The following is a 12,694-nucleotide window of genomic DNA, read 5'->3' as shown; positions in this document are numbered from 1 at the left end:
CATTAAGGGGACACTGTAAGAGAAACTCCACATTCAGAAACCAGCCAAGGCACCTTGTCAGCGCTCGCTCGCTCGCTCCCTCCCTCCTTCTCTCCCTCAGACACGACCCTCTGCCGCCACACCTCGCCCCTCCTGCCGCCCCCTGGCGTCCTCCCGGAGCCTGCCGCGCGCCCGGGAGCCGGCGGACTCTCGGGGACGCTGAGCCGGGCGCCACGGAGCGGGCAGCCCGGCACCCTCCACTCTCACGGCCGTCACGTTCCCGCCCGTCACCGCCAGGCCGGCGCTGGCCTTCACCTTGATCCGCACGTAGCAGTGGGTCCCCAAAGAGGGGTCGTTCAAGCACGCGGGAGGGTGCTCGCGGGCGACCCGCCGGAAGGTCTGCGCGGGTCCTTTGCCGATGCTCCACAAAAGTTTGAGCAGGTGGACGGCGGCGCAGAGCCCGCAGTAGCAGTAGACCAGGGACCAGAAGAGCAGGGACCGGATCGCGACCATCAGGCGGGGCAGGCGGTCCCGCGGCCCCGCCATCGGGCGGCGGCGGGGCCCGCGGCCCTTCCTCCGCAGCCGGAGAGCGCGCGCCGCGCCGCGTCAGGCCCGCCCGCCGTCGCCGGCTCGGCGCGCGCCTCCCCCGGCCCCGGCGGCGGCGGCGGCAGTGGCGGCAGCGGCGACGGCGGCGGGGCTGCGTCCCGAGTCACGGCGGGGCCGCCGCGCCCGCCCGAGCGCCGCAGGGGAGACTCCCCCGCCGGGAGGTCGGCCCGGGACGAGGCCGGGGCAGGAGCCTCCGCGGGGAGAAACCCCGCTGGAAAATGAAGGGAAGACTTTGCCAAACCGTCCCAGGTACCGACCACCGGGAAGCGCCACTCTTGTGCCCAGGGTTCAAGTTCTCCATCTCAGGCCTTCTGCTGGGTGGTGAGACCGTGGGGCGCGGGGAGGAGAGGACGGTGACCTGTCTTGGGGCTACATGCTGGACATCACTGCTTTGTCACTGACGCTCTTGGGAGCTGTTAATAGCCTTCAGTCAGGTTCAAAGTCATCCGCCCAGCCAGCAAATGGCAAGTAGACAAGCCCTTGGCTACCACCAGTTTGTTTCCTGGTCCAGTAGTGCGTGTGTGTGTGTGTGTGTGTGTGTGGATTTTAACAGCACTTGGGCGACCCAAGTCTGGCCTTCTGGCTTTGCCTGTTGTGGGCATTTGAGGAGTGAACCAGCAGATGGGAGAACTCACTTGCGCTCTCCCTCTCTCTCTCTCTGCGTTGCAAGTCAATCAGTTGATAAGTCAATAAAAAAAGCATAGTGGATTCTTGAAAATCGGGAATTATACAATATGTAGCCTTTTGGTACAAGGTATTTGTGATTCCACCATACTATGGTATGTATTTTTTTAATTGCTGATTAAACATTCATGTAAAGATCTCTCTCTCTCTCTCTCTCTGTGTGTGTGTGTGTGTGTGAATGTATGTTTTCATTTCATTTGGATAAATACCTAAAAGTGGGTTTGCTGGGCCAGGTGCTAAGTGCATTTAGCTTTGGGAGAAACTGTCAAACTGGTTTCCCAAGTGGCTGTACAATTTTGAATTCACACCAGCAATGTGTGAGAGTTATAATTATGTAACATTCTTGAAAGCACTGGGTTCTGTCAAAAAAAAATTTTTTTTTAAATTTTAGCCATTATTCTAAGATGTCTGTAGTGGTATCTGATTGAAATAATTATTTGCATTTGCCTAATGACTAATAGTATTGGCCATCTTTTTTTTTTTCATTTATTAAACTTTTATTTAATGAATATAAATTTCCAAAGTACAGCTTATGGGTTACAATGGCTTTCCCCTCCCATAACTTCCCTCCCATCCGCAACCCTCCCTTTTCCCGCTCCCTCTCCCCTTCCATTCACATCAAGATTCATTTTCAATTCTCTTTATATACAGAAGATCAGTTTAGTATATATTAGGTAAAGATTTCAACAGTTTGCCCCCATATAGCAACACAAAGTGAAAAAAAAATACTGTTGGAGTACTAGTTATAGCATTAAATATGAGTGTACAGCACATTAAAGACAGAGATCCTACATAATATTTTTTTAATTAATTAATTTTCTATGCCATTTCCAATTTAACACCAGGTTTTTTTTTTTTTTTCATTTCCAATTATCTTTATATACAGAGGATCGACTCAGTATATACTAAGTAAAGATCTCATCAGTTTGTACCCACACAGAAACACAAAGTGTAAAAATACTGTTTCAGTACTAGTTATAGCATCACTGCACATTAGACAACACATTAAGGACAGATCCCACATGGGATGTAAGTACACAGTGACTTCTGTTGCTGACTTAACAATTTGACACTCCTGTTCATGGCATCAGTAATCTCCCTAGGCTCTAGTCATGAGTTGCCAGGGCTATGGAAGCCTTTAGAGTTCGGTGACTTTGATCTTATTCCGATAGGGTCATAGTCAAAGTGGAAGTTCTCTCCTCCCTTCAGAGAAAGGTACCTCCTTCTTTGATGGCCCCTTCTTTCCACTGATATCTCACTCACAGAGATCTTTCATTTAGGTCTTCTTCTTTTTTTTCTTTTCCATGGTATCTTGGCTTTCCATGCCTACAATACTCTCATGGGCTCTTCAGCCAGATCTGAATGCCTTAAGGGCTGATTCTGAGGCCAGAGTGTTGTTTAGGACATCTGCCATTCTATGAGTCTGCTGTGTATCCCGCTTCCCATGTTGGATCCTTCTCTCCCCTTTTTGATTCTATCAGTTAGTATTAGCAGACACTTGTCTTGTTTGTGTGATCCCTTTGACTCTTAGACCTATCAGAGCCATCAATTGTGAACTGAAATTGATCACTTGGACTAGTGAGATGGCATTGGTACATGCCACCTTGATGGGATTGTATTGGAATTATTGACCATCTTTTACATACCTATGTGACACTTGAATATAATCTTAACAAAATTTCTGTCCAATTTCTTTACTCATAAAAAATAGGTATTTGTTTTCTTTACTATTGAGTTTTGAGAGCTCCTTACATATTTTGGTTACAAATATTTACCATATTTCATGTAATTTGCAAATATTTACCAGGTCTGTATCTCTTCTTTTCATTTTTGTAACAGATGTTTGAAGAGCAAAACTTCTTAGTCTTTAGTCTAACTAGCCACTTTTTTTCTCTTATTGCTGGTGTTTTGATCTCTTTTACAAGAAATCTTTGCCTAACACAAAGTCAACAAGGTTTTGTTTTTCTTAAACCTGTTTTCTTCTAGAGGTTTTATGTTTTTCTGTTGAACAACCCCTACCGCCATTCAGCTTCCTATGCAGCTTCTTGCTAATTTGCCTGAGAAGTAGATGATGGAAAAGTACTTCAGTTCCTGCCACCCATGTAGGAGACCAGGATGGAGTTCCAGGCTCCTGGCTTCCACCTTGCTGCAACATCTGGAGCTACTCTGATCCAAAGCCAGGAGCCAGGAGCTTCTTCTGGGTCTCCCATGTGAGTGCAGAGGCCCAAGGACTTGGGCCATCTTGTACTGCTCTCTCAGGCCATAGCAGAGAGCTGGATCAGAAGTGGAGCAGCCGGGACTTGAACCAGCGTCCATATGGGATGCCAGCACTGCAGGCAGCGGCTTTACCCACTATGCTACAGTGCTGGCCCCTTAATTTAGTCTTAAGGAATAGCTGATAAAAGTTTTTCGTAGATTTCTTAGGATATTCTACTAGAAAATCATGTGTCAGAATTATCAATTATCCCTTCTTTAGCTTGTTGACATAGTGAGTTACGCTGATTTTCAAATGTTGCACTGACTGCATACATGGAATAACTCACATTAGGCATGGTCTGTAATTCTTTTCTTTTCTTTTTTTTTATTTTATTTATTTGAAAGACAGAGTTAGAGAGAGAGACACACATACACACACACACAGAGGTCTTCTATCTGCTGGTTCACTTCCCAGATGGCCGCAACGGCTGGAGCAGTGCTGAACCGAAGCCAGGAGCTTCTTCCGGGTCTCCCATGTGGATGCAGGGGCCCAAGGACTTGTGCCATCTTCTACTGCTATCCCAGGCCATAGCAGAGAGCTGGATTGGAAGAGGAGCAGCTGGGACTAGAACCAGCGCCCATATGGGATGCCGGCGCTTTAGGCCAGGGCTTTAACCCGCTGCGGCACAGTGCCGGCCCCTTTGGTCTGTAATTGTTTTCATACATTGATGGATTTGGTTTGCCAGGATTTTGTTGGAGGTTTTTGTGTCTAAGCGCATTTAGAGATATTGATCTATGGCTTTTTTTTTTTTAATGGTATTATTTTGTTTTAGTAAGGTTAATAGCCTCATACAGTTAGTTGGAAACCACTTCCCTTTTGCTACATTTTCTGAAGGAGATTTTGTTAAATTGATATTAATCCTTCTTTAAATGTTTGGTGTAATTCTCTAGTGAAACCATTATGGCCTGGAGATTTCATTTTCAGAAGGTTTTACATTTTTTAAAAGATTTATTTATTTGAAAGTCAGAGTTACATAGAGAGAATAAGAGGCAGAGAGAGACGTCTTCCATCCACTGGTCACTCCCCAATTGGTCGTGATGGCCGGAGCTGCGGTGATCCGAAGCCAGGAGCCAGGAGCTTCCTCCGGGTCTTCCAAGTGGGTACTGCTTTCTCAAGCCATAATAGAGAGCTGGATCGAAAGTGGAGCAGCTGAGACTGGAACCATAGCTCATATGGGATGCCGGCACTGCAGGCAGTGACTTTACCTGCTACGCTACAGCACTGGCCCTTAGCTTTTACATTTTGAATTCAATTTCTTTTATAATATAGTCCATCCAGATTATCCATTGTATCTTGGTTGGGTTTTGGTACTTCATGGTTTTTGAAGAATTTAATACATTTCTCCAAATTGATGAGTATAAAGTTATTTGTAGTATTCCTTTAAGTTTTTTTAACCTTTGAGAGACAGCAAAAGAGAGAGATATCCATCTACTGGTTCATTCCCCAAATGCCCAGAACAGCTGGGGCTAGGCTGGGATTGGAGCCAGGTTGGCAGGAATCCAGCTAGCATCTGCATTTGTTGGCAGCTAGAATCAGGAGCCAGAGCCAGGAATTGAACACAGGCACTCTGATACCCACTGCCCAGCTCTTTTATCTTTTGTAGGATCTGTAATAATATTCACAATTTCATTCTTGCTGTTAATAATTTGCCTTCTTTTTGTCAGTTTTTTTCTAGAAATTTATCAACTTTATTGATCCCCCTATACCGGCAACTACTCTTTTTAATTGATTTTTTTTTTTAAATTTTCAGTTTTGCTGATGTCTGCTATATCATTTCATTGATGTCTGCCTTATGTTTATTTTGACTTTTTTCCTAAGTTCTTGGGTTAGGAACTTATTGATTTGTGGCCTTTTTTGTTTAAAAAATATTTTTAAAGACTGAGCCCCAAAAAGGGCATTTATTCTCCTTCTTCTTTTTTAGATATTTATTTATTTATTAGGAAGGCATAGTCAGAGAGAGAGAGAGAGAGAGAGAGAGAGAGATGGTTCATCCACTGTTTCACTTCCCAAATGGCTTCAACAGCCAGAGCTGGGTGGCTCTAAAGCCAGGAGCCAGGAGCTTCTTCCTCGTGGTTTCCCTCATGGGTGCAGGGGCCCAAGGACTTGGGCCATCCTCTGCTGCTTTCCCCGGCATGTTAGCAGGGAGCTGGATCAGAAGTGGAAAGCTGGGACTGGGACTGGCGCTCATATGGGATGCCGAAGTCACAGGCGGCAGCTTAACCTGCTATTGCTACAACACCGGCCCATTTTAAATTTCTTAAATTTATTTCATTTATTTGAAAGGGAGAAAAGGAGAGGGATATATATAGAGAGATCTTCTTTTGGGTCATTGCTCAGATCCTGCAACAGCTAGGGCTGGGTCGGGCCAAAGCCAAGAACCAGGAACTCTAAATTGGGATTTCCCATGTGGATGGCAGGGACCCAATCAATCCAATCATTTGCAGGCCCTGGGAATGCATTTGCAGGAAGCTGGAATTTAAAGAGGAACTGGAACTCTGAACATTGCTATTCAAAATGCTTGTCCATTTTTCTTCTTTTTAATGGAAGCATTTAGCACTCATTACTTTTTAACAGCATTACATATATGTTGATATGTTGTATTCATATTTTCATCCTTGTATTTCTGAAAATTTTCTGTAAAATTTCCTTTTGTCCCATTAATTATTTACAAATGTATTGCTTAATTACACGTTTGGAAAACAAATATGCATTACGTTGTTGGATGGCATGTTCTACACATACCAATTAGATTAGTTGGTTACTAGTATCCTGCATACCTTTAAAGAGAAAATTCCTCTTAAGTTCATTCAGACAAAATAAGTTTCTCAATTTCTGAATAATAATGTGAAATTTGATGAAGATAATACAAAAATTACAGGGTAGATGAATTTCATTAAAAATTATTTCAATAATTCCAAATAAGTGGCTCACTAGGCTAATCCTCTACCTGCGGCGCCGGCACCCCGGGTTCTAGTCCCAGTTAGGGCGCTGGTTCTGTCCCGGTTGCTCCTCTTCCAGTCCAGCTCTCTGCTGTGGCCCCGGGAGTGCAGTGGAGGATGGCCCAAGTGCTTGGGCCCTGCACCTGCATGGGAGACCGGGTGGAAGCACCTGGCTTCTGGCTTCGGATCGGCGCAGCGTGCTGGCCGCAATGTGCCCACCGTAGAGACCACTTGGGGGGGTGAACCAACGGAAAAGGAAGACCTTTCTCTCTGTCTCTCTCTCTCTCTCTAACTCTGCCTGTCAAAAAAAAAAAAAAAAGATATGAGAAATTGAATCTAACAGTGTAATATATGAATAATATAACTACAGAGACTTTATTCTAAGGAAGTTAGAATGACCCAACACTAGGAAATCTATCAACATAGTGCATTGACATTTGTAGGAAAACCGCACAAAATTATATCAGATGCCCAAAAATGGACATGCTAAATTTCAGCAGCTATTTATCAAAAGCTAAATTAATTCAGAAGAAAACTGCTTAAGCATTACAGTTACCAAAACAAATAAAAACCAGTAACCTATGGTAAAGCTATAGCTACTTACTTGAAATTTTGGAATAAGAAAGAATGATTGCTGCCGGCGCCGTGGCTTAACAGGCTAATCCTCCGCCTGCGGCACCGGCATCCCAGATTCTAGTCCCGGTTGGGGCGCCGGATTCTATCCTGGTTGCCCCTCTTCCAGGCCAGCTCTCTGCTATGGCCCGGGAAGGCAGTGGAGGATGGCCCAAGTCCTTGGGCCCTGCACCCGCATGGGAGACCAGGAGAAGCACCTGGCTCCTGGCTTCGGATCAGCGAGATGCGCCGGCTGCAGCGGCCATTGGAAGGTGAACCAACGACAAAAAGGAAGACCTTTCTCTCTGTCTCTCTCTCTCTCTCACTATCCACTCTGCCTGAAAAAAAAAAAGAAAAAAAAAAAAAAAAAAAGAAACCCACCATTCATCTGTTCTCACACAGACATCACACCTTAAAAAAAAAGAAAAGAAAGAATGATTGCTATTAGTTCTATTATTTAATATTGTTTTTTGAAAGTTGAGCTAAGAAAATAAAAAGAACCCAAGCAACTCAAAAATTACCATAAAAATTAGAAAAGAGACAAACATACATGTTTGCAGACTATAATAATATTTTTAATGATTTTTTTATTAGACAGATAGAGTTATAGACAGTGAGAGAGAGAGAGAGAGAGAGAGACAGAAAGGTCTTCCTTCTGTTGGTTCACTCCCCAAATGGCCACTATGGCCGGTGCTGCACTGATCCAAAGCCAGGATCCAGGTGCTTCCTCCAGGTCTCCCACGGGGGTGCAGGGCCCAAGCAGTTGGCCAATCCTCCACTGCCCTCCCGAGCCACAGCAGAGAGCTGGAAGAGAAGCAACCAGGACTAGAACCCTGTGCCCATGTGGGATGCCAGCACCGCAGGCAGAGGATTAACCAAGTGAACCACGGTGCCGGCCCCTATAATAATATCTCTATAATTCTCACAATATTTTGGTTAATAGAACAGGAAACTCACAAGGTGGCTAAGTACATGTATACAAAAATCAATCATTTTCTCATATTGCAGCATTAACCAATTAGAAGTTGAAACTAGACTCACAAAGGAGAGGCTAACATTATATCCTTGCCATGTATTATTTGCACGTAGCTATGGTTAATTTATTTTTAAAACATATTTGAGAGGCAGAGAGACAGAGACAGACCGAGTTCTCTGTTGCTGATTCATTTTCCAAATGCCTCAAAGGGCAAGAGTTTGGAGGGAGGGAGGCAACGAAGCTGGAAGCCAGGAACACAATCCTGGCTGGGTGGCAAGAGCAATCATCACTGCCTCCCAGGGTCCACATTAGCAGGAAACTGGAATCAAGAGCCAGGTATTGAACCCAGGTACTCTGATGTGGAATGCACGCATCCTAACTGGTGGCTTAACTGCTAGGCCAAATGCTTGCTACCATGGTTAATTTATTTTTGATGCCAACATTTCATTGTTTATTGTGAGATTATGCTGTTTATTCATTTTTCAACCGTACTTAGGGATCTGTCCTCCTTTCATCCCTTTCCACTCCTTGTTTTATTATGATTATTTTTGTACATACTTTTGGTATGCTCTTGTACGTGTCTCCTCCTGGTTTGTAATAGTTTCACTTAGATACTTGGGTGGGAATTGCTGAGTTATGACTGCACATCTATTAAGTCTTGCAATATGAAATTGTTTCTGAAATGGTTATATCTATTCACAGTCCTGACCACAGTATATGAATCCCCACTCAGCCTATCCAATATTTGATAATGGTATAGATACCATCTTAGCTAATATTTTGGGTAAAAACTGATGTATCCCACAACCCCAATTTTCATTCCCCTTAGTATTAAAGAGGCTGAGCATCTTTTCATATCTATTAACCATATGCATTTCCTCTGAAGGGAAAGGGCCATGTGTGGCAGATCATCACCAAGACCCTTGTGTTCCTCTAAATTTTGCAAGCTTGCAGTCAGGTGTGTTGCCAGGTCATCAGGTTCTGATACAGTGTCCATCTCACTAAAATTTTATGGATATAGTTTCAATTTCTAATTGGTTAATGCTAGGATATGAAAAAGCTGTTGACTTGTAGGTATATACTTACCTTGTGAGTGCAAGAGGTCCAAATATCAAGCCTGGCCATTAAAACATTCTGTGGGATCCCCTGACTCTAATCTATCATCCTGTGCTGCCTCAGTATTAGAGACCACGTGTTCCAGGTGGCTACAAGTGGAACAGGGTCAGACTGCTCTCCTTTCCGTAAGAGTGAAACACCCCTCATACATGCCTATAGGGTAGAACAGTTTTTATTCACCCTTATTTTGGTGGTTTTGCTGAGCTCATGATTCCAACCTGACTCTTTTCCTACCTGTTTGCCTTCGTATTGAGCCAAAGACTGATGGATAAACATAAACACAGCACAATTCTGGTATATCATTCTTCATAGTGTGTACTCACAGACCTATGAATGCATTATGAAGGAAACCTGCAGTCAACAATCAAATACATACAGCTTTTCACTCCACCACTCAAAGTAAGTTCTAAACTACACAAACTTAGAATCTCACCATCACTCTCCTGCGATAACTGATTCAGGCTTAAATAATGTGCAGAGATCATATGTAAGCATATGTTTAAGAACTTTGTTAATGAAAAAGCAAGGAGTCATGGTTAAGATACAGTTACTAATAACATAGAGGTACCCTAAGGGGAATTGCCAAGAGACATATACAGTATACATATACAGTCAGCTCTCAGCATCTGCAAGTTCTGCAGTCATAAATGCACCCAACCATAGGACAAAACTGTACAAAAAGAGTTGTGTCTATATTGAATATATACAAATAATGCCTCTTGTCATTACTCTCTAAACAATCCAGTTTAACAAGTAGTTACACAGTTTTGCATGGTATTAGGTACTAGAAGTAATGTAGAGATGATTTAAAGTATACAGGAAGGTATGAGTAGGTTTTATGCAAATACTGTGCCATTTTATATAAGAGTCTTGAGCACTTGCAGATTTGGGTATGTGTGGGACATCTAGGAATGAATCCTTGGTACTTACTGAGGGGTGACTGTATGGGTACATAATGAGAAAACATGAGATTAATTCATGCAGGTCTAATACTGGGAAACTTCACATTTCATGCTGATAGTTATTTTTCTTTCAAACTTGTGAACATTAAAATCCTACTGTTTTTGGTGTTCATTTTGTTGACAATGCATTCTTATCTCTATTTGGTAAAATGAAAATAAGCTCCTTGGGGCCAGTGCTGTGGCACAGCGGGTTAATGCCCTGGCCTGAGGCGCCGGCATCCCAAATGGGCGCTGATTCTAGTCCTGGCTACTCCTCTTCCAATCCAACTCTTTGCTATGCCTGGGAAGGCAGTAGAAGATGGTCCAAGTCCTTGGGCCCCTGCACCCATGTGGGAGACCCGAAGGAAGCTCCTGGCTCCTGATTGGTGCAGCTCCAGCCGTTGCAGCCATCTGGAGAGTGAACCAGCGGATGGATTTGCCTCTCCTCTGTGTAACTCTTTCAAATAAATAAATAAATCTTAAAAAAAAAAAACTCCTTTATAATTCATTTTCATTGGATTCTTGCAAAATTTTCTTTGCTTATGGTTGTGTAGGCCACTAAAAAATGTCTTAGTTATGGACTATCTTAAATAGCCCCTGACACCTGTGTGGGAGACCTGGATGGAGTTCTTGGCTCCTAGCTTTGGCTTGGCTCAGATTTGGCTGTTGTGGACATTTGGAGAGTGAACCAGCAAGATGGAAGATCCCTTTTTGACTCTCCCTCTGTCATTCCGTCTCAAAACAAACAAAACTCTTAAAAAAAAAAAAAAAAAGAAAAAAAGAAAAAGGCAGGGCTGTGGCACAGTGGACTCAAGAACCAGTCTAGCGCAAGCATCCCATATAGGTGCCAGTTGGAGTCCCAGCTGCTCTACTTCAGATCCAGCTCCCAGCTAATGTGCCTGAAGAAGGCAGCAGAAGATAGCCCAAGTCCTTGGGCCCCTGCACCCATGTGGGAGACCTGGAAGAAGCTCCCGGCTCCTGGCTTCATATCAGCGCAGCTCCGGCCATTGCGGTCATTTGGGGAGTGAACAAGCAGATGGAAGATCAATCTCTCTCTGCCTCTGCCTCTGTGTAAATCTGACTTTCAAATAAATATATGTTAAAAAAAAAAAAAAGACTATGTTCAGGGGCTAGTGCTGTGGCATACAAGGCCTCCACCTGCAGTGCCAGCATCCCATATGGGTGCTGGTTTGGGTCCCTGCTGCTCCACTTCCCATCCAGCTCTCTGCTAATGCACCTGGGAAAGCAGCGGAAGGTGGCCCTCCCATGTGGGAGGCCTGGAAGAAGCTCCTGGCTCCTGATTGTGCCAGCTCCAGCCGTTGCAGCAATTTGGGGACTGAACCAGTGGATAGAAGACCTTTCTCTTTGCCTCTCTGTATGTAACTCCGCCTTTCAAATAAATAAATCTTTAAAAAAAACAACGAAGGTCTGGGGGCACTGTTATGGGTGCTCTGTCTCTACCTCTCTCTGTAACTATTTCAAATAAATAAAATAAATCTTTAACAAAAAAAGGGGGGGGGGAAGTATCGTGGCATTGTAGGATAAGCCTCCACCTGTGGCACCGCATCCCATATGGGCACCCGAAGTGTCCTGGCTGCCTCACTTCTGATCAGGCTCTCTGCTATGGCCTGGAAAAGCAGTGGAAAATGGCCCAAGTGCTTCGGCCCCTGCACCCACATGGGAGATCCAGAAGATGCTCCTGCCTTCGGATTGGCACAGCTCTGGCCGTTGTGGCCATCTGGGAGCAAACCAGTGGATGGAAGACCTCTCTCTGTCTCTCCCTCTGTCTGTAATACCTCTAATTTTTTTTTTTAAAAAAAGGAAAAGATAACTACAATTATTGTCTCCTCAAATAATGATCCTCCCTGTCCTCAGGGTCAAAGTCTGATTGGAGATCATATACATATGACCTTTTCATTCATTTTAATTATATATATATATATATATATATATATATATATATATATATATATAATTAACCTTTCATTCTGTGCAGTACATCGGGCATTGCAAAGCTTTCTGACACTTTCTCAGGTCACACAGTACCATACAGTATGTACTGCAACTACTGAACTCTGCTATTACAGCACAAAAGCAGCGATAGACATGACATAAATGGACACAGCTGTGTTCCAATAAAACTCGATACTTGACTACAGCAAGCTTTGACCTGTAAACAGTACCATACCAGAGTTTGTCAACTCCTACTCCAAATTTCTCAACATCTTTTTCATTTTTCTTTTCCTTAGCTCTGTCCTTGTATATATGGATATATTTTCTAATTTTCTCTACACCTGTGTCTAATTGTTTTAACCCAGTTATTGAGATTTTTAAAAACTGAGTCTATTTCAGCACTGTTTTCTAGAAGTTTTTTTTCCCCCCCCAAATATGTTCATTTCCCCCCAGTCCTATTTCTTTAAATATTCTGCAAGCAATTGTTCTACTAAAGGCCTGGGGAGAATGAGGTGAGAGGTAGCGGGTCATGGCTGTTGTTCATTGTTTCTGTATTCACTCATTTTGACCTGTTCTGTGCCACTCATCTTTCATCATGACCTAATCTCTTAACAATCTTAACTTGTGGTGA

At 43.7% G+C, this 12,694-nt stretch overlaps 1 protein-coding gene and 1 long non-coding RNA gene across 4 annotated transcripts in view; one reads left to right on the top strand and one right to left on the bottom strand.

Moving 5' to 3' along the window:
* The window catches only part of EPHX4 (epoxide hydrolase 4), a 39,367-nt gene extending 38,829 nt beyond the window's left edge, over window positions 1-538 (bottom strand). For both annotated transcript variants that reach the window (XM_062191728.1, XM_062191727.1), the window contains exon 1: window positions 295-538. In XM_062191728.1, the coding sequence (XP_062047712.1) occupies window positions 295-525 (231 nt within the window). In that variant the 5' untranslated portion in view covers window positions 526-538. The remainder of the gene's footprint in view (window positions 1-294) is intronic.
* A 199-nt stretch (window positions 539-737) lies between these two features.
* The window catches only part of LOC133760847 (uncharacterized), a 37,849-nt gene continuing 25,892 nt past the window's right edge, over window positions 738-12,694 (top strand). For both annotated transcript variants that reach the window (XR_009866010.1, XR_009866009.1), the window contains exon 1: window positions 738-834. This is a non-coding gene — a long non-coding RNA (uncharacterized LOC133760847). The remainder of the gene's footprint in view (window positions 835-12,694) is intronic.

Source organism: Lepus europaeus, chromosome 5 (genome assembly GCF_033115175.1).
Source record: "Lepus europaeus isolate LE1 chromosome 5, mLepTim1.pri, whole genome shotgun sequence".
In the NCBI taxonomy this organism is placed as follows: domain Eukaryota; kingdom Metazoa; phylum Chordata; class Mammalia; order Lagomorpha; family Leporidae; genus Lepus; species Lepus europaeus.
Note: the sequence above shows the minus strand (reverse complement) of the source record. Positions and strands in the feature narration are given on the sequence as shown.